Source organism: Tamandua tetradactyla, chromosome X (assembly GCF_023851605.1).
Source record: "Tamandua tetradactyla isolate mTamTet1 chromosome X, mTamTet1.pri, whole genome shotgun sequence".
Taxonomy (NCBI): Eukaryota; Metazoa; Chordata; class Mammalia; order Pilosa; family Myrmecophagidae; genus Tamandua; species Tamandua tetradactyla.
In genome coordinates this window covers 130,494,980-130,517,012 of record NC_135353.1, presented here as the reverse complement: position 1 = coordinate 130,517,012, position 22,033 = coordinate 130,494,980, and the positions used below count along the sequence as shown (strand labels likewise).

Below are 22,033 nucleotides of genomic sequence, written 5' to 3'. Positions count from 1 at the left end.
AACATGCCACCCAGCTAAGATTCACTTTTGGGCCTAAACTATGGTCATTTCCTTCCCTCTTCCCCAGTCTTATTTGGCTAATGTGTCTCCAAAGCCCACTCACTTTTATCGTCCTCTTACTATTAATTGGCCCTTGCATTTTTAAACTTCTTACCAAGTTTGTTTCTTCCAGACTAGACGCCTTTCACACCAAACCAATGCTAATGCAAGGATTTCAGCAGTTCCAACAGCCTTCTGGACTCCTCCCCTTCCAACTTAAATGATAGCCAGAAAGTTCTATACAGGGCCTACACCCTCTGACAAACCAGAAGCTGCTACAGAAGACAGACCCTTGTCCCTCAGCACCCCTTAAGATCAAGGGGCAAGAACTCTCTGAGGGGGAATTTGAGGCAGGCTAGAACAGGGAAAGAGGGGAGAGGGAAAAAACACCTAAATAAGGACAGTTAATCAAGGTTAGAAGGGCCCATGCCCTGCACAGATGTCCTGCCCAAGGGCTAACCACTTATTGGAAACACTTGGCAGCAGCCAACTCATCTGAAGCCAAACCACCCATACCTGAGTGAGTCATCTACGGAGAGAAGGTGGAGCCTACTAACCCACTCAAATGCACTATCTACCAGGAGACATTGCCCTGGAGAGAAGGAAGGGTAGAAGAAAAAGCCCTGAACAAGAAAGGCAGAAGGGAAATAAGTAAAGCTAATCTATAAAAGCAAATGGCTCTACATTGCCTATTGCCTCTTTTTTTAAAATATTTTTTCATCGTGAAATATAACATATTGCCTATTGTCTCTTGCCCACCATCTGTCTTTACTTACGAGAGTGCCAGCATGTTCTCTTAACTGTGTATCTAATAAATTTTTTGCCTGCTTATTAAAAAAAAATCTATCTCAAAATTGTTCTATAATTATTTAACATCACCACTATTAAGAGCCATTATTAATCTACATTTTTATATATTTTCTTGGTTTGCATAATCTCTGCGGAAGTTGCATGATATAATGATCATTCATTTATTAAATTGTTAATATTTGAGTACCTACTATGTGTCAAACATTTTCTAGGTGTTAGATAGAAGTGAACAAGCAGCCCAAAATTCCTACCCTTGTGCAGCTTTATATTTTATGGGGTAGACAGACAATAAAAAAATATGTAGAATATAATTATATCTTATGCTGACCAATGCTATGGAGAAAAATAAGGAAGAGAAGGGGTTAAGGAATAATGGTGGCTAAGGAATAATGGTGGCTAAGGAATAATGGTGGCAGGGGGTGTTCTTTTTCCCAAACTTTAAACAGGTGGTCAGGGAAGATCTTCTAAGAAATTGCTATCTTAGCAAAGACTTGAAGATGGTGAGGGAACAAGCCACAAAGATATATGGGGAGAGTGTTCTCTGGTCAGGGCACAACTAATGTGAAGGTGCTGAGGCAGGACTGGGCCTGCTCCCTGAGGAAAAACAAGGAGGCCAATATGACGACAGTAGTGTGACAGAAGGGGAGAGGGTATGAGATGACGTTAGGGAGATACCAGGGAGCCAAACTGCCTAGTGGATTAAGAAAGAACACCTTGGAGAGAGGCGTGGCCTGAAGGTATACATTCAGAAATCATCAATGTATAGATTATATTTAAAGTTATTAAGAATAGATGAGGGACTGAATCTAGAGAGAGAAAAAGAGGAGAAGCAAGGATAGAGACCTATGGCACTTCAATGTGAAGAAGTAGGTGGGAGGACAGAAGGAAGAATCAGTAAGACCTAAGAAGAACTAGAGAGAACAGACACCAGGAGGTCGAGGTGTTCTGAAAGCCAAGGGAAGACAGCATTTTAGAAGGATGGATGTCAAATGTTGAGATATGTCAAGAAGGATAAAGCCAGAGATTTGACCACTGGACTAAGCCATGTAGGGGTCATTAATGACCTGAGAAGAGTTGTTTTAGTGGAGTAGGAGGATTGCAAGCCTGACTAGAGTGGGTTCAAGAGAAATGGACAGAAGAAATTGGAGAAAAATGAGTATAGACCACTCTTTTTAAGAGTTTTGTTGTCAAAGGGAGCAGAGAACAGAGGCAGAAGCTGGAGAGTGTCGTAGGATCAGAAGAAGGCACATATATATATAAAATAGCATGTTAGAGTCAACAGAGATAGAAAACTGATGATGCAGGAAAGGGAAAAATTGCTAAAGTGATGTTCTTGGACAAGTGAAAGGTAGGGGATTGTGCTGGTTTGAAAGGATTTATGTACCCTAGAAAAGCCATATTTTAATCCTAATCAGTCTTGTTGGTGCAAAGGTTTCTTCTAATACCTATTCAGCACTATAGGTTGGAAACTTGATTAGGTTACCTCCACAGAGATGTGACTCAATCAACTGTGGGGATTAAACTTGATTGGATGGAGACGTGTCAACACCCATTCTACATACATCTTGATTAGTTTACTGGAATCCTATAAAAGAGGGGACATTTTGGAGAGAGCTTCTTTTTGAGAACAAGGAGAGAGCTGTAGAATCACAACAGAATGACGAGAGAACCACAGAGTATATCAGCCAATGACATTTGGAGATAAAGAAGGCTGATGGGGAACTTCATGAAGCAAGGGGCCTGGAGAGGAAGATAGTTGGCATTGCTCTGTTTGCCACATGACTTGACAGTGGACAGAGAAACCCCCTGAACTTCATTGGCCTTTTTGAACTAAAGTATCTTTCCCTGGATGCCTTAGATCTGACATTTCTATAGACTTGCTTTTGGACATCTCCATGGTCTTAGAACTTTAAACTAGCAACTTACTAAATTTCCCTTTTTAAAAGCCATTCCAGTTCTAGTGTATCACATTCTGGAAGCTAGCAAAGTAGAACAGGGATCTAGTATACAAATGAAAGGATTTTGGTAGGCTAGATTAAAATCCTAGTTCCACCAATGACAAATTTATGACTTGGGATAAGGTTCTTTACTTCTTTAGGATAAAAAAAGAATTTGAAAAATCTGCCTTTTCCCTAAGGTAGTAAGCCTATACAGAGTATCTATTGAAATAAAAATAATTAATGCTATAAAGTAAACATTCAAACCTAAAATAAAGTTAATTAATTTTTTTTACATTTGCCCTTTTTTTTAGTATTTTTATTGAGAAGCCTTCAGACATGTACAGTTCATGTGTGGTGTACAATGTTATCACATAGTTGAGTATTCATCAACACGATCATTTTTAGAACACTTGTATCACTCCAGAAAAAGAAATATAAAGAAAAAACTCACATATCCCATTCCTCTTATCCCTTCCACTTATTGACCACCAGTATTTTAATCTACCCAATCTTTACCCTTTACCTCCCCTATTATTTATTTATTTATTTTTACTCATCTGTCCATACCCTGGACAAAAGGAGCATCAGACACAAGGTTTTCATGTCATACAGTCACACTATAAAAGCTATATTATTATACAACTGACTTTAAGAATCAAGGCTACTGGAACACAGCTTAACAGTTTCAGGTACTTCCCTCCAGCCACTCCAATACACCATAAACCAAAAAGGGATATCTATATAATGCAAAAGAATAACCTTGAAAATGATCCATGAGCACTTGAGAAAAATGTGTATCCTACTGTTGTGGGGTATAATGACCTGTAAATGTCTGTTAAGTCTAGTTCATTTATTGCATTATTCAAAATCTCTGTTTTCTTGTTAATGCTCAATCTAGATGTTTGACCCATTGATGACATCAGGGAAGTGAAGTCCCCTACTATTACGCTAGAGGTGTCTACTTCTCCCTTTAGTACTGTCAGTGCTTGCCTCATGTATTTTGGAGCACTGTGGCTCAGTGCACAAAAGTTATGATTGTTATGTCTTCTTGTTGTCGCCTTCCTTTTATTAATGCACAGTGCCCTTCTTTGTCTCTTGTTTTACATTTGAAGCCTAATTTGTTGGATAGTACTATAGCCACCCCTGCTCTTTTCTGGTTGTTGTTTGCATGCAATATCTTTTCCAAACCTTTCACTTTCAATGTATGTTTGTCCTTGGGTCTAAAGTGAGTGTCCTGTAGACAGCACGTAGATGGGTCCTGTTTTTTACTCCATTCTGCCAGTCTATGTCTTTTGATTGGGGAAGTTAATCCATTAACATTTAATGTTATTACTATAAAGGCAGTACTTTCTTCTACCATTTTGTCTTTCAGATTTTATATGTCATATCTAGTTTTTTTTTTTTTACCTACACTGATAGTCTTCATTTCTACACTCTTCTCCAGACCTCTCTCTCCTGTCTTTTGCTATCTGCCTGTAGTGCTCCCCTCAGTATTTCTTATAAAGTTGGTCTCTTAGTCACAAATTCTCTCAGTAATTGTTTGTCTCAAAACATTTTAATCTCCCCCTCTTTTTTGAGGGACAGTTTTGCTGGGTATAGAATTCTTGGTTGGCAGTTTTTCTCTTTCAGACACTGTCTTCTCTCCTCCACGGTTTCTTCTGAGAAATCCACACAATGTCTTATCGACCTTCCCTTGTATGTGATGGATTGCTTTTCTCTTGCTGCTTCCAAAATTCTCTCTTTGTCTTTGACATTTGACAATCTGATTAATCAGTGTCTTAGAGTAGATCTATATGGATTTATTCTGTTTGGGGTATGCTGCACTTCTTGGATCTGTAATTTTATGTTTTTCATAAGAGATGGGAAATTTTCAGTGATTATTTCTTCCATTAGTCTTTCTGCTCCTTTTCCCTTCTCTTCTCCTTATTGGACACCAATGACACATGTATTTCCTATTGTTGTTCAGTTCCCTGAGACTCTGCTCATATTTTTCCTTTCTTTTCCCTATATTTTCTTTTGTGTGTTGGATTTCAGATGTCCAGTCATCTAATTCATTAATCCTTTCTTCTGCCTCTTCAAATCTATTGTTGTAGGTTTCCACTGTTTTTTTTTTTCATCTTTATTATGCCTTTCATTCTCATAAGTTCTGTGATATTTTTTTTCAAACTTTTAAGTTCTTTTTGTTCACCCAATGTGTTTTTCATATCCCCTCTCAACTCAATGATTTGATTTTGATGAGATTTTCCAGGTCTGTTTGAACACCCTGAATTAGATGTTTCAACTCCTGTATCACATTTGAAATGCTGGTTTGTTCCTTTGACTGGGTCATATCTTCGATTTTACTATTATGACTTGTTATTTTCTGCTGGTGTTTAGGCACTTGATTTCCTGAATTACTTTATTCTGGAGGTTGTTTTCACACTTTTACCTAGGATTATCTTGCTGGATGGCTTTTTTCTCTTCTCTTTTTTTGTTCTTTGACATTTAGTTCAACTTTTTCTAGACTTCTAGCATAGGTTCTCTTTAACTGATTAGACTTTTTCACTTCTTGCTTTTCTGTTTCTTGCCCTATGTGTATGGAGCCTTTTTTATTTTTTTGAGGAGGGTCTCCTCAAATATTATCAACCTCCATCAGATCTTCCCAGACCAGATAGGTCCACATCTCAGGAGAGAGTAGCCAGCATCAGTTTTCCCTGAGGGTGAGACCCAGCATGTTGTCATACTTTCCTATGATGCCTCTAGACTCTGTGCTTTTCCTATCCTGCCCAGCACATGGTGCTTGTCTGCTTGCGGCTTCCCACAAGCTTGAAGTGATGAGGTGATTTTAATTTCAACAGTCTCTCCCTGCCAGTAGTGTAGGTGAGACAGAGGCTGCAGTAGTAGGTGCACTTGTATTGCTTCTGTTTTCCATCCTTTGGGGCCTAAATTCCCCAAAGGAGGGCCTCCACTTGAGCTGGGAAGATATGCCCTTTAGGAAATTAACCTCTTTCATCTGACTAGTTACTTTGTCTCTCAGACACACCTTAGTTCTGCCCTTGCCTGGGGCAGTGCTGGAACCTGAGTGTGCCTGCAGCTCTAGCTAATGAGCTATTAAGAGGTAAAAGAAAAAACAAAAAGCCTTTTCAGAGCTGGAATCCTGCTCCCTGGGTCTGTGAATCAAGAGCTCAAGTTGGTATGTGGCTCTATGTATTACTAGACTCTATGTGCCCCCTGTTCTTGGGGGCCTGCCTTTTTCCAGTATTTTGTGCTAACTCAAAAAGCCTCTGTTTTGTTTGTTTGCTTTTTTCCTTCAGCCCTGCCCTCCTCTGCTGGGGCAAAAATTCCTGGTTCCTTTAGTGCTTATTCCAGGTTTATCTGTGCTTGGGGCCTGTTTTCAGTAGCCAGAATTTGTTAATTAATTCTGCAATTGGAGATTGGTTGAGCTAAGTCCTTCCTACTAGTAAAGTCTGTTTCCTTTCCCTTTGGGGAACCAGCCTGCAGTGCCTTTTGCAGGGGGGCATTGGCCTCCACAGCTTGTGAAACTTAGAGTTCTGTGTGGGATGTCAGCTGTTTCATTCCTTCCAGACTGGTGTATACTGCAAGTCCGGTCACTGATGTCCCCCTAGCAGTTGTTTTGTAGAGTTCCTGGCTATCTACCAGCTGCTCTGAAGGATAAACTAAATTCCACACCTCACTATGCCACCATCTTGCCCTGCCTCACTCAAGCTGAATCTTCAAGAATAATTAATTTCTTATCATAACTTATTATTTAAGTTTTTCATGTTGTATGTCTTTGGATGCCTTCCTCTCTGGTATAGTCTTTCTTAATCCATTTTGTATCCTTATCTGATAACCGAACATCACTTGAATGGTGTATCCTTATAGTGGGTTTAATAGCATCCCTCCAAAATTCATGCCCACCTGGAACATCAGAATTTGGAAACAGGTCTTTACAGACAGAATTAGTTAAGATGAGGTTATTCTGTTTTAGGGTGGGCTCTAAATCCAATGACCAGTGTCCTTGTAAAAAGAGGAGAGGATTCACAGAAGACACAGAGAAGAAGGCTATGTGAAGAGAGTGGCAGTGACAAGCCAAGGAATGCAAAGGAATGCCAGCAACCATGGAAGATAAGAAGAGGCAAGGAAGAATTCTTCAGAGCCTTTAGAGGGTGCATGACCCTGCCAATACCTTGATTTTGGGCTTCTGGTCTCCCAAACTGTGAAAATAAATTTCTGTTATTTTAAGCTGCTCAGTTTATGGCAATTTGTAATGACAGCAAAAAGAAAGTAATATAATCTTGACGCAGATGTTTACAGGTGACAGGCAGAAACACCAAACAAGAAAGATGAACAAAAGTTTAATGAAAAATGCTCAGAAAAAAAAAGAAAAGATGGAATGGGCCACCTTATAAAGTAATACGTTCTTGTTTCTGGAAGTATTTCAACAAAGTGTATATGGCCACTTATGAGCTCATGTACCTTAAGCCATGGGTGGTTCAGTGCTTCATAAACAGTGATCCTTTCAGCTGGATCCAGCATCAGCATACGACGTACTAGGTCTTTGGCACTTTCAGAGATATGGCTCCACTGCCTTGGATTCATCTGAAGAGGAGAAAAGAAAAATGACATAGTTATCTTCAGTGAGAAGTCACCGTTATTGGATATTTTTACATTACTTTAATGTAAATAAAATTCTGAGAGCAAAGAGCAGAAATCTGATTCTAAAAGCTTGCTTTCTGAGGGTGAAGACAACAAATGCAATTCTTTTCTTCCTTGTGTGTCACTTTAAAACTGTTGTACACCCCAGAAAAAACATGTTCTTTATTCCTCATTCAATATTATTAGGTGGGATCTTTTTGACTAAGTTGTTTCCATAGATATGTGACCTATCCAATTGTGGGTAGGACCTTTTTGTTAGGTGGTTTTCATGGAGATGTGTCTCCACCCATTCAAGTTGGGGTTACTTACTGGTGTCCTTTAAAGAGGGAAACATTTTAGAAAAAAACTTTAGAGCCCATATAGCCAGAGACCTTTTGAGAGGCAGAAGGAAAACACATCTGGGGAACTCATTTTGAAAGGAAAAGCTGGGAGAGAAATATTGCCATATGCCTTCCCAGTTGACAGAGGAACCTCAAATGTCATCAGTCCTTTCTTGAGTCAAGATATCTTTTTCTAGATACCTTAATTGGGACATTTTTTATGGCCTTAGAACTATAACCTTGTAACTTAATAAATCCCCTATTGAATTCTGGCAGTTTTAGCAAACTAAAACACCTTGTTATGTGAGATATTCTACATTATAAAAATCCTTACATATATTTTTATTGTTACATAAGTTATAATATTTTTAATAATTAAGAATATAATTTAATGATTACCATTTCTGTCTTTAAAACCTCAGCTAGGGACTAGAAAAAAGAATACTTTGATCCAGAAAGGACTAGAATAAAATTCAAACATTAAACATTTACTAGAAATAAATAAAAAAATTTAGGATTAGCTGTAATTGTGAACTATGCAAAGTTATTTAACAGGATAGTTTGGTTACTGTATATCAACCTCAGTATTCAGAAAAATATATACTATTATTATAGGCCCAACAACATAAATTCACTTGTATATTGCCATCAGAGAAGTTACTTTTGTCCCCCCTCCTTTTTTTATAGATGAGACAACTAAGATACAGGGTAAATTGACAAAAGGCGAATAAAAACATTATGAGTTGTTCAAAAATACAGGGCTTGTTAGTAAGATGATAGATCTGTGAAGAAATAGCTGGAAGATTCCTGGAAAAGGGATATGTGTGAGACCAGGAAACCAGAAAAAAATAGAAAGAGGGTGCGTAGCGGTTGGAGTTGGGAAGGCAGGTGGGGACAGAAGTGTAGATATGGAGTAGGGTCATTCACAACACCTTATGTGAGCAGCCTGGTGGTAAGGCTTTGTACTTGTAGATGGATGGTGAAAATGTCTCTATTCTAGGATAGCTCTTAAAATCGGATGGTTTCATTTTCTTTTTACTAACAGGCAGAATCCAAAAAAGTCACTTCTGCTTGTTAAATCCCATTAAAATGAATGCTATGAGACTGCTTAAATATTGTCATCCTCTTGAAAGGGTGATAAATTGACCAGCTTGAAATAAGGAAGCAAGTGATTAGATAGGGGCTTGGATAGCCTTGCTCCTTCTTACCCATCCTGTAGCTGATGTGCTCTTTATAGTCTGAATGATTTTTCTATTGGGAAAGGGGTTGGGAAATCATCCGAAGTAGTAGTAAGATTTCTGAAGTGAGTAGAGGTTAACCAGTTTATTCCTCTGTCCTTTCAATGAGGGTGTCCAATATAGGGTTTCTTTTTCTGTCTGAGAGAAGTAGTCGAAATCATTTGGGGAGGCTGAGTATATAAAGGGGAACAAAACAGGGTCATAAAATTGCCTCACTCATTTGAATACTCAAACCATGGCAGTCTAGAATTCTGTTGTGTAGCTACCAACTGACTACCTGTAACAATGAATTGTATTCAGTGCTACTGTGGGAATTATATTTATTTTGTCCTTTATTTAAAAAGTTAATTAAAATTAAATGTTAGCATATATTCAAATTTAATAATATTCTCTGACATCTATTTTAAAATTTCAATAAACTAAGAAATGAAAATGAAAAGTTAAAGCCACTTGAGAACAGTAATGGTTTATAACCTATGACAATTTAAATGTACAGGCATACCTCATTTTATTGTGTTTTTTGCTTTATTACACTTCACAATTATTGCATTTTTTATAAATTGAAAGTTTGTGGCAACCCTGAGTTAAGCAAGTCTACTGGCACCATTTTTTCAACATATTGTGCCACTTTGTGTCTCTGTGTCATATTTTAATTAAGGTATGTACATGGTTTTGAAAGACATAATGCTGTTGCACACTTAATAGACTACAATATAATATAAACCTAACTCATATATGTACTAGGAAACTAACAAATTAGTGTGACTTGCTTTATTGCAGTGGTGGGGAACCATATCTGTACTACCTCCAAGGTACCACTGAAGATACCATAAAGATCAAGGATTTTGTTAATAGTTGTTTTGTTAAGAACCACCAGGATGATGAAATGCTATTTTTGAGATATGCTTTAAAATAATCTAGTAGCGTGTGGAAACAAGATTGGCTATATGTCGATAAGTGTTGAAGCTGGAGCTTCACTATGCTATTGTCTACCTTTTCATTTGTCTGAAAATTTCCACAATAAAAACCTTTAAAAAATCGACAGAATCATATCATAGTATATTGAAAAAAAAAAGGCCCATCAGGATTATTATTGATGGCAGAGCTGAATTTATACCTCAAACTAAGCTTGGAGTTTTGTAAGGAAAGCCATGAATATAAGCAAAAGATTGGGCTAGACAAGTAAAAGAATAAATAACATATTAACCTCAAAGCTTCAAACCCCCAGGTCCAGAAATGGTAATATAGCTTCCTCCATCCATCTGACTTACTATAATATTAAGAGTAGGGAATTTTAAAAATAAGTTAATTTTAGACATGTGTGGACACAGTCCAAGTTTCTTACCAAGCAATAAAATCAACTACTCAATGCTTTAAAAATAGACAAAATCAAATACCAGAGGCTGTTGGAATGAAGCACATTGCTTTGGAAACCAGGGATTTTGCAACTGAGCCAACACAAAGGAATAATTCTATTATTAGTAAATGTTTATAACTCAAAAAGGTAGGTGGAAGATTTTATTATATGGTACTTATACCATAAGGTGCTGTGAGGATTAAATGAATTCATATATGTAAAGTGTTTAAAACAGTTCTTGGCATATAGCAAGTGCTATCTATGAATTAGCTATAATTATAGCTAGTATGAGAATGAAACATTAATAATCTTGTTTATTTTCATATTAGTATCTGTGATTTCACTTGGAAAAATTCAACCAGAAAGTCATGACTATGCAATCCTGATATCCACTCACAGTTTCCAGGAAATGTAGAGGGGTGATTACTTACAAGCAGTCTCCTAAGACACTGAGTTATCTTGAAAGTATTGATTTTATTCCCCAATGGCCAACTAACTCTAAAAGGAGCAGAAAAACCTATACTTAAAACATCTTTCTCTGTTAACAAAATTTTGGCATATATTTTTTTTCATGGTTATGTACCAGGAATTGAAGCCAGGTCTCCAGCATGGCAGGTGAGAATTCTGCCTGCTGAGCCACCATGGCCTGCCCTTGGCATATTTCTTGATTAAAAAAGGACACATAAATTTATATGTACCTATAAGCTGATGGTGCCAATGACAAATAATCATTGCACAAGGCAAAGAAAGAAGAGTATAAACCACTCTCACTAATACAAAGTTCAGTTATAACTTAAAAGGATAAGATTGTAACTGAAAATACTATACTTTTCTTTCCTTTTACTTTTTTTCCTAAGTTCCTTTGTTTTTCTAAGTCCCATATAGAAATGTAACATTACCAAGGAATTGAAAAGAAAATTTTAGAGGCCTCACAGTTTTGGAGTCAAGTGGATATGAATTCATGTTTGCTTTTATAGGCTGGATGAAACTGAAACAGTGATTTTATTGAATAGGAAGTATAGGTTTCCCAGCAAAAAGTACCCAGAGCCAATATTAAGAAATACATGCTTCTCATACACAGATCCTATTCCTTGTCAGCCATATATGGCAGTTGTGCCAGTTTGAAAATATTATGTATCCCAGAAAAGCCATGTTTTATTCCTGATCCTATCTTGTGGGGGCAGCAGTTTCTTTTAATCCTGATTCAATGCTGCAGGGCAAAAACTTCTGACTATCTCCACAAAGATCTGACATGCCCAATTGTGAGTGTGACCTTTTGGTTAGATGGAGAAGGGACTCTGCCCATTCAAGACAAGTCTTGATTGGTTAACTGGAATCCTTTAAAGGAGGAAACATTCTGAAGAAACTTCAGATGCAGACATTTGGAGAACAGTTGCTTCAGAGCTGACAGAGACACAAATGTTTGGAGATGCTTATAGTGCTGACAGAGGGAACAGATGCCTAGATATAGGCAGAGCCCAGCAAACATTGCCATGTGCTTTCCCATGAGATGCTAAGCAAGTCAGAACCAGATTTGTGTCCCGGAGGAACTAAGCAAAGGCTCACAGATGCTGGAAGCAATGGAACCAGGAACAAGGATGAGCAGATGCCTGCCACACGCCTTCTCGGCTGCCAGAGGTGTTCCGAATGGCATCAGCCTTTCTTGAGTGAAGGTTGTTGGTGCCTTAATTGGACATTTTCACGGCCTTAGAACTGTAAACTTTTACTTATTAAATTCATTTTATAAAAGCCATTCCATTTCTGGTATATTGCATTCTGGCAGCTTAACAAACTAATATAGCAGTATAGGATAAAAAAGTATAAAAGCTTGAGTAGTAGAAGCAACTATAAGCTTATTTATTTTCAAGAAGTCCTTAGGTCTTTTTGACATCGTCATTCATGATGTCAGTCTGACTTTTAAATTTTTTCATAATGCAAGTAATAGTTTCTTAATATCAAGTCTGTGAATAGTATATGAGACACACAGCCAAAGAAGAATATGAATATTTAAGTCACAACAAAATGGCTCTAAAATGTATTAAATTTTGTGATGATACTAGCATTTCAGTTAATCCTTGATTGAAAATGGCAAATCTGTAAGCTGCTCTGGCTGACTACATAGAACACAACAACATAGTGGGGTGGTAAAGCAAAAACAAATAAAGGCTAATAAAGACCAAATTTAAAATTAAGGTAATGAGTGACTAATATTACCTGTATAAAATTTCTATTTTTAACTTTACAAATTAAGTGAAAAGCTTTTAAAAATGAATTACACAAATTATACAAGAAAGGCCATATTAGTTTATTTGGGTCACCAGATACCTAATGGATACTTTAAAATACGGGATCAGGTCTGTCACAAACAGCTTACTGGTAAACAGGTAAAAAAAAAAATAAGGGTCAAATTCGATGATAATAAATTCCAAGTTCTTTCACTGAACTAGAATTTTATTTGAGATAAATAAGCATTAACCAAAAATTTCTTTGACCCAGTTTTGCCATAATGTATTTGTGGTAAAAGAACCTTATCTGTCGTGTGACTTTGTAAATGTCTTAGGATCTGAGGGCTCAGAACTCCTAAATTGCGGACTTGTGTGTATGGAAAATGGGACACATGTATCTGGTCTATAGTTTTTACACTGCACCAAAGAGGACTAGGGTACCTGTTTTCAAGTGTTAAGACAAAGTTAGAATCAAAAGAACAGGTATATATAGATGCAGCACAGAAGGTAAGGAAGGAGAGAAAAGGCAATGTTTGTTTTGAAGGCAGCCTCCTTTCTTGACCACCTGGATGAAAGTTCACCTGACAGCAACTCAGAAATTTACTTGAGGCCTATGTTGCCTGCGGTGGTTTGAAGCTGTATGTACACCAGAAAAACATGTTCTTAAGTTTAATCCATTCCTGTGGGTATAAACCCATTGCAAATAGGCCCTTTTGATGAGGCTACTTCAGTTAAGGTGTGTCCCACCTCAATCAGGGTGGGCCTTAATCCTATTATTGGAGTCCTTTATAATATAATGAAATTCAGACATGCAGAAAGAAAGCCAAAGAAGCAAGAAATGAAATCAATGAAACCAGAAGAGGAGGCAGTGACCAGCAGATGCTGACATGTGTCTTGTCATGTGACAGAGGAGCCAAGGATAGTAGGCAGCTGGTCTTTGGGAAGAAGGCTTTGCCTTGATCACACCTTGACTTGGACATTTTCCCCTGCCCTCAAAACTTGAGTGAAAAAATTACCATTGTTTAACCCAACCCATTTGATGGCATCTGCTTTGAGTAACCTAGGAAACTAAAACATTGCCTCACAAGGCTACTGGATCAATGATACAAGCAGAGAACATTTCTCTGACTGGGTATCACATGACAGGCAATAAATAAGCAATCCAAACACAGATAGTAACGTTAAATTTTTTTTTTCAGTAATTAGAATAGCAAATTCAAAGAGTCAGAAATTAGAATATAAATTACCGGGGGAGGGAATAGGGAGTTAATGCTTCAATCATACAGAATTTCTGTTTGGGGTAATAAAAAGTTTTGGTAAGAGATGGTGGAGATGGTAGCACAACATTGTGAACATAGATAACAACAATGAATTATATACTTGAATGTGGTTAAAAGGGGACATTTTAGATTGTATATATGTTAACAGAATAAAATATTTTTTTTTAAGTAGGACTGTACAACACAGTGAACCCTAATGTATACCATGGACTACAGTTAGTAGCACAAGTATAAAAATGTTCTTTCATGAACTGTAAAAAATGTACCACACTAATGCAAGGTGTTAATATCAGGGTAGTATATGGAATCTCCATTTTTTTATGAATGATTTTTCTATAAACCCATACCTTCTCTAAGAAAAAATTTTTAAAAATCCACATTTTTCAGAATAATTTAATCCCAATGGAAAAATGAACCACTCATACAATATATTACCTTATATTTTCCTTTAATGATGCCTTCAAACAATCTTTCCTTGGTTCCATAAAAAGGTAAACAACCACTTAGCAGAATAAAGAGGATCACACCACAGCCCCAGACATCTACAGGTTTTCCGTAAGGCTCTCTTTTGACCACTTCTGGGGCCATAAAATGAGGTGTTCCAACGCGTCCTACATTTAAAACAACATTAAGGAAAAATGTTTGCATAAAATAGGGTTTTCCACTTGAAAATAATAGAACAGTAACAATTTGAATGAAAAATTTAATGATATAAACATTGTCTCATCACCTACCCTTTCCCCCTGAAAAGCAACTTCACAGAAGGAAAAAAACAATTATCTAATCACCTCTTGAAAATACTGAGCTCAGGATAGGTACTCTGTCTTCTAACACTGGTGCTCCCTATTGATTTCAGCACAGTACATAATAGGTATTTACATATTCTTTGCTTCATGAAGAAGTTTAAATTTTCTAATTTTTCACACATCTGAAAATTACTAAAAGTATGGAGCAGTGGCAGTTTGAATAGTCAGCTGGCCAGGAAAGAATTGGGAGAGCCTGTCCACAGCAGGAGCAGAGGCAAAGAGGCATAGAGAAGAGGGGGCAGGAGAGAGAAAGAATGACTTTTGACTTACAAATGGAAAACCCCAAATGAAAGCTAATGTTGACCATTTTTATTTGGATGAATTTGAGTCTGAAATACCATTAAGCTTATTTTAGCAGTAGGCTATAGCAACTAAAAATGGGGTTTAAGAACAGGAATAGTGTTTTGATACTATTATAATTATTTTCTAGGTTCATAATTTTATTCTGGATAAGTGAGTTTTCCAAATAGCTGAGGTTCAGACAGGAGAAGTAAAAATATATTTAAATGCTTTTTTATTGTATACAGAACACATAAAGGAAACAAACCCTCTCCATTTCGAGGACAGGGTGATAAAAGATTCCAAAATGACAGGAAAATGGCTTTCTATTTTAAAGCAGATAAATATTAGCAATGCAGTGGGCAAAATTTCAAAAGTAACTTAAACAGCAGGAAAGCTTCCTTTAAGATAAATTTCAGGACTATAAGTAAAAGTATGTAAACAATGACAATAAAATGACCATCATAAAGTATTTTCAATTCTAGAAGCACTGAGAAAATAAACTTAGAATAAGTGAAATACTGTAGGTTCAAACTTTACTTTAAAACTACACATTCTGGGAGAAAGGTTCATAGGACTTTAGGAAATTAGATTAACATGGAAAAAATGTCCAGGTAAAGCTAATAAATCCATTTTTCCCCTTCAATCAAAATGCACAGTAAAATCTGAAAGCCCATGACATTCTGAATACTACCAGAATGAGATCAATAGAAACAAAGACATTAAACATAGCCAGTATATTATATCTTAAGGGAATTTGCATTTTTCATTTCATTCCATTAGACTTGGGGATGCAATCATCAGTCTTAATACAAGGATAATCTGTATAAAAACTGAATTTGAAAGAGTTTAATGGCAACGTGTTTAAAAATAAAATAAAAAACCAAATAAAATAACAAAACCTTAGGATTTTCAGTTGATTGCAAGACTGGTAGTCAGCAATGCCATGTGGTTGTCAAAGGAGCCAATGCAACTGGCAGAGCCTGATGAAATAATTTTTGTTCTAAGACCCAGAATAAAAAGAAATGATAGCCCAAGCTATTGTGCACTGAACTACCCACACCTGCAGTTATGGTGTTAAGTTCTGGCCTCATTCTTTGTAGATAGTCAGGAGAGTCTAAATCAGTTACAACAGGAATGGCTAAGTTAACCTAGGGAAGCTAACTTTGATGAGACTTGGGCGAAAACAATAGTTGTCTTCAAACATCCAAATGTCTATCATGTGGAAGGCCTACAATTATTTTGAATGACTTCAAAAGTCAGAATTAGGATCACTGGGTGGAAGTTAAAGAAGACAGACTTCCACTTAATGTAAGGATGAACTTTTCAATACTTAAGGAGTTTCCCAAAAAATGGAATGAACTGTCCTGGCGCTACAGTGCATTATTGCCAATAGAGGAATTAAACTAGAGCTCAAACTTTCTTTGCGAATTTTGTGAGAATTCATGATTGTTCTAAGACTGGAGAAGTTCAAACTCTGAGATTCAACAATTTTACAATCAAACTATGCTCCACTATTTGGCCCTTTGGTCAGTCTTGTAATTGTGGCCAAAAGTTATGTATGAGGGAAAAAAAACTAGCATTCTTGGTAACTATACTCAACTTGCAGTCTCTCATATTTCTGGAAATGATTAGCTGGAAAAGAATGCAAAATTATAAGATAATTTAAACATAATTTAGTTTTAGAGGGGCTTGTGGTAAAATAATGATTAAAGAATACAACTGTGACCCATCATTCTTTTTACAAAAGATGTATGCTATGCTAATACTGCTTTGATTTAACTACGGTGAACTATGTTAAATATCCTGTGTAACAGATTGTTATTTTGATATTTATCATTTGTCAGACATTTCAATTTAATGTAAATATTCTAAAAAGATAAGTTTAACAAGGTACTGTTGATATTTTCCATATTTCGCCTCTTTGTGAAGACTGGTAGTACTTGAAGATAGAAAAGAGAAGGAAATTACTAGAAGACTGCTAGTTTGTAAACTGAGGAACTAAGTAATGTACAAAACTAAGGAACAGAACTAAAAATGAGGCAGCATTCTGATCTGGGACCTAATGAAAGGAATAAATAAAAACCAAATACTTGAATCTGTAATTAACATCCACCTCTGTATGCTGGTGAAGAATGTTTTTCATCTTTTTTTTTTCTGGCATAGGAATTTTCTAATTATGTTTTGCTTTGGCTATTAATAAAACCAGCCTGCATTTACATCTGCTTGTTCTTTCCAAATATACATATTGGTAGTTTGAAAAGGATTCTTTGACAGATGGAAACAGGAAAACAGTATGAAATTAAAAATTATCCATAGATGCAAACCTGGAAGTGGCTAATTCTAACATTTTAGATTTGACTTCTTCGTTTTGGCCATTTCCATTTTACAAGTCACTATGCCCGGAAAAACGTCAAACACTATTATAATATCTGAATGTAGGGCCTCTTCTTTGGAAAGTGCTGGGGCTACAAAGAGTAAAAATACAGAGTCTATTCTTAAGGGACTATAAATCTAGTTATGACTATAGTTACCAAAATTAAAACTAAATCTATATTATGGAATTTTGGGGAAGAGGAGGGGTGGAACGGGGTATGAAACACTGAGGTTGGGCCAATATTTAGTTTAAAAGTTTTACACCAGCTTGAACATGACCTTATTTTGAAAGAAATTTTTTTTAAAAGTGGTCTTACCTCCAGCTACAAGTCCAGACTCCCCTAATTGAATAGCCACCCCAAAGCCCCCAAGTTTAACAGGGGCTGAGTTTTCCTTTGAGGCGAGGAGAACACAGTGGGGCTGAAAAGGAAAAGAAACAAATAAAAAAAGAAACCCAGAGATAAGGATTAGTTGAAGATGAACAATTCAATTTACACAAACCAAATAACATGACAATATAGTAACATATTAAAACTTCCTCAGAAGTTATTTTGGATGCCTGAATTCTTTATCCTATCCTCATTTTTGGCTGATTTCTATAAAGACTTACCTGGTTCCATCCAGTATTTTCCAGGAATTACTTGCTTTCAAGATTGTAGCTTGGTGCTAAGACTTACTCAGAAAGCATGAATGTTCAAGAAAAAGATAGAAAATTTTTCTGCCTTTACATGCAATATTTGATTCCATTGACAGTCTAGACGTAAGGAAAAAAACATTTCACACTTCCTGCCAAAATGTTTCTTGAAATTTGATTTTACCTATGGAGCCACTATATCATGGCCCTTAAGGGATGCTGATGGCCTTTTCTTTGTCTACTCTTCGACCACCCCCTTTCTTTTCTTTATTTGTTCCATCCCTAAGTAAGAGGAGTGCTAAAATGGATAGGCCAGATTTCATTATTTTAATTGAACATTGTTCCCAGGAATTCAGTGCTCTACCTGGGCATATCTTGTTTTCTGGACCTGGCTTTCCTCTCTGTAGTAGTGATAGGTGAGAAAGTAGGAAAGGACACCACTTTGCCTGCCTCTAGTTCAGGACAAAGACATCCTGTATGAGGAGTAGCCTGCTTGATCAGGGCTCCCCAAATATCACATGCTTTGTGGTAACAATGAGGGTTTCTTTGTAGGATGTTGTCTACCTGCATTTGTGATCCTTGTTGGGGTTGGTGCAAGGAAAGAATTTAATCATGGGGCACTCTGGTCTCTGCTCAGGCACTATCCTCTCCAATATGACTACCTTTGCAATGGCTCCCCCTCAAAATAGGGATTAGTTAGTAAAAAGTGCAAGCCTCTTTAGGTATGGAAGATAAAAAGATTTTTTTATTCTCTCCTATACTCTCTCTTTAATAAAATGACAGTGTTTTAGTTAAGGTTTAGCCCACATGATAGTGGGTATGAAAAAAACCTGTGTACTGAAAGCCTGAGCTGGTACACAAAGATGTTTAATGATGATAAACACAAGTTGGAGGTATTCTTACTCTGCTCAATGAGAGTATCTGCATCCTCTTTGGAAGTTACTCTTTTTGTCCAAAGGAGTTAAAATACCTTTACAACAGAGCCTAGTTTTAAGAAAGAGGAATCCTCAAATATAAGTGTGTGTGAACGTATATGAGCTACAGAAAGAGAGGAGATGGAAAACATGTGCACATGAATGAACAGTGAGTAAACTACAGAATGACACAGAGTACTCAGAAGTTTGTTGGGGAGTCTGGTAGTTTGAAGCTGTTAAGAAAAGCATGTTTTCAAATCTAATCTATTTCTGTGGATGTGAACCCATTGTAAGTAGGACCTTCTGATGAGACTACTTCAGTTAAGGTGTGACCCATCTCATTCAGGATAGGTCTTAATCTTACTTAGTTTGCTTATGGAGTCCTTTATAAACAGAATGAAATTCAGACACAGAGAGAGAAAACCACAGAAGCAAGAAGCTGAAATCAATAAAACCCAGAAGAGAAGGGAGAGTCCAGCTGATGCCGCCATGTGCCTTGCCATGTGGCAGAGGAGTCAAAGATTGCTGGCAGCTGTTCTTTAGGAAGAACGCATTGCCTTGATTAAGATATTTTCTCGGCCTCAAACTGTAAGCTAATAACTTCTTACTGTTTAACCCAACCCATTTTATGCTATCTGCTTTAAGCAGCCTAGGAAACTAAAACAGAAGGAAGCAAAACTGCACAGAAATCAACTGATAAAGATTGTACTTGGTGAGAACTTTAAGTTGGTTTAACTAGAGATCAATGATAACAGACCTGAATAAGAAGACAATAAGCAGAAGTCTAGTGTGGGACACAGCAAATCAGTAAGCCTAGAGTGAGGCAAACAGAAGGATGAGGTTGATGCAGAAGAAGAAAAATGCCAACTAGACTCTAAAAGGCTCTTCTGGCCATGCCTGCAGAACTGTTTCATCATATTCTTAGGAAGGAGAAGCGGAAACTTAAACCAGAACTTCAAGAATCTCCTTTATACTCTGTCGATGATACGTATGCTTAAGTTAATGTTATATGAAAATTTGTGTAATCCTCACTGGAGTGTAGATTCAGTCTTTCTCAATAAATACTTAAGTAAGATAAGCCATAAAATTTGGAAACAAGATTGAAAATAAGCAAAGAAACAAATAAATATAAATTGATATAATGTAAAACCAGATAGGTTAAATGTTATGAGGTAAAATAAAGCTGGTAAGGAGAAGTGTTTCAGTGTTTGGAGATTTCGGAGCTATTATTTTAGCTAGAGTGGTCAGAGAAGGCCTCTTTGATGGGGTACTATTTGAACAGAAACCAGAATGAAGTGAAAGAGCAGGCCATATGAAAACAAGTTCCAGATTGGGATGGCAGTAAATATGAAGAAGGCCCAGAGGCATGAAGAGAGTTGGTCTGTTCGGAGAAAAGTAAGGAAGCCAGTGTTTCTGAAAAGGAATGAACAAGGGGAAGAGTGGTGGGAAATGTGAGCAGATTATCAAAGGTCCTATCATCTAAGGCCTTGAAGCCATGGTCAGAACTCTGTTCTTTATGCTGAGCAGGATGGTAAACCACTGGAAGTTTTTGACACGGAGGAGTATAATAAGATTTAGGTTTTGAAAGGCTCACTCTGGCTGCCATGTGGAGAATAGATTGTAGGGGCACAAGAATGGAAGAAACGAGACCAGATAAAGGCTCATGTAGCTATCCAGGCAAAAGAAGATTATGACTTTGACTAGAATAGAGTGAAAGAAGCAGAGATGGTGAGAACTGCTCAAATACAGGATATATTCAGACTAAAGCTGACAGGAATTGCTGTTGGATTGGATATGGGGTGTGAGAAAAAGAGTTAAGTATGACAACTAGGTTTCTGTACTGAGCAACTGAGTGAGAATGAGAACAGCACTTACTAAAATTGGGAACATGGGGGAAGAAGTTTAGGATCAAGAATTTGGTTTCATACATGTTGAGTGTGAGATCCTATCAGATGTGGGGGCAGGCTGGAGTTAGAGATATAAATTTGGGAATCAACAGCATATAAATGATATTTAAAGCTAAGGTAGTGAATAAAATCACCTAGGAAATGAGTACTTAAAAAGAAGAGAAGAGGTTTGAGGACTGAGCCCTGGTGCACACCAATGTTTGAGGTCAGGCAGATGAGAACAATCTAGCAAAGGAAAGGGAATGCCTAGACAGTGAAGCAGGAAGAAAATGAAAAGTAGGAGTTTGATGTGTCCTGAAGCCAATCAAAGAAACCTTTCAAGAAGGAATGATTAATACTGTTCAATGCTACTGAGAGGTCATTTCAGACGGGAACTAAGAACTGACTATTACATTTGGCAAACTTGGAAGTCATTGGACTGGTAACCTTGATAAAAGTGGCTTTGGTGATATGATAGAGACTAAATCCCCACTGGACCAGGTTCTGGAGAGAATGGGAAAAGAGGATGTGGAAACAGTAAGTACTAGTAATAGAGAAATGGGATGTAGCTGGAAGAAAATGTGAAACATAGTAAGTTTTTTTTTTCTTTATCTTTTAAACATTTACAAGTGGAGAAAAGAGATTAGTAAACACCATGTATGTATCATCAAGCTTTAACAATCATTGACATTCTCATTTTTTCTTCATCTATCCTCAACCATTTATTTTTTTGCTGAAGCATTTTAAAACAAATCATATCATTTCACCTAACGCTTCAGCACTTCTAGCAGAGGACTTTATCATTTCCATATCCAAAAAATTAAGAATAATTCTTTAATATCATCTGATATCCACTTCACAACAAATTCTCCTTGAATGTCTCAAAAACATATTTTTATAGTCAAAATGGAATCCAAGGTGTGTGTGTGTGTGTGTGTGTGTGTGTGTGTATGTATATATATATATATATATATAGTTCTTGGTGGTTATGCCTCTTAAATTGCGCTCATTCTATAACATTCCCTTCCCTCTCCCCACCCAGTGCCTTTTCCCCAAAGCTCATGTCATTGATTAATTAAGATATTAGGCAATTTCCCCTATGGAATTACCCACGTTCTGGACTAGGCTAATGGCACCCTCTTTAATATGTTCCTTAATCTCCTGGCTTGTGGCTAAGTCAGTAGTTAGACTTAGAAGTCTGATTAGATCCAGATTCAATTTCAGGTGGTATATCCACTGTATCATATCAAGAAGAACATAACATCTAGTTGTACTACTTTTAATGACAGGA

At 36.9% G+C, this 22,033-nt stretch overlaps 1 protein-coding gene across 8 annotated transcripts in view; it reads right to left on the bottom strand.

Annotated features, from left to right (window-relative positions):
• The window catches only part of CASK (calcium/calmodulin dependent serine protein kinase), a 533,324-nt gene that overhangs the window by 159,529 nt on the left and 351,762 nt on the right, over window positions 1–22,033 (bottom strand). For all 8 annotated transcript variants that reach the window (XM_077145443.1, XM_077145445.1, XM_077145446.1 and 5 more), the window contains exons 6-8: window positions 17,626–17,728; window positions 14,283–14,458; window positions 7,248–7,370 (exon numbers count right to left, since the gene is read on the bottom strand). In XM_077145443.1, the coding sequence (XP_077001558.1) occupies window positions 7,248–7,370; window positions 14,283–14,458; window positions 17,626–17,728 (402 nt within the window). The remainder of the gene's footprint in view (window positions 1–7,247; window positions 7,371–14,282; window positions 14,459–17,625; window positions 17,729–22,033) is intronic.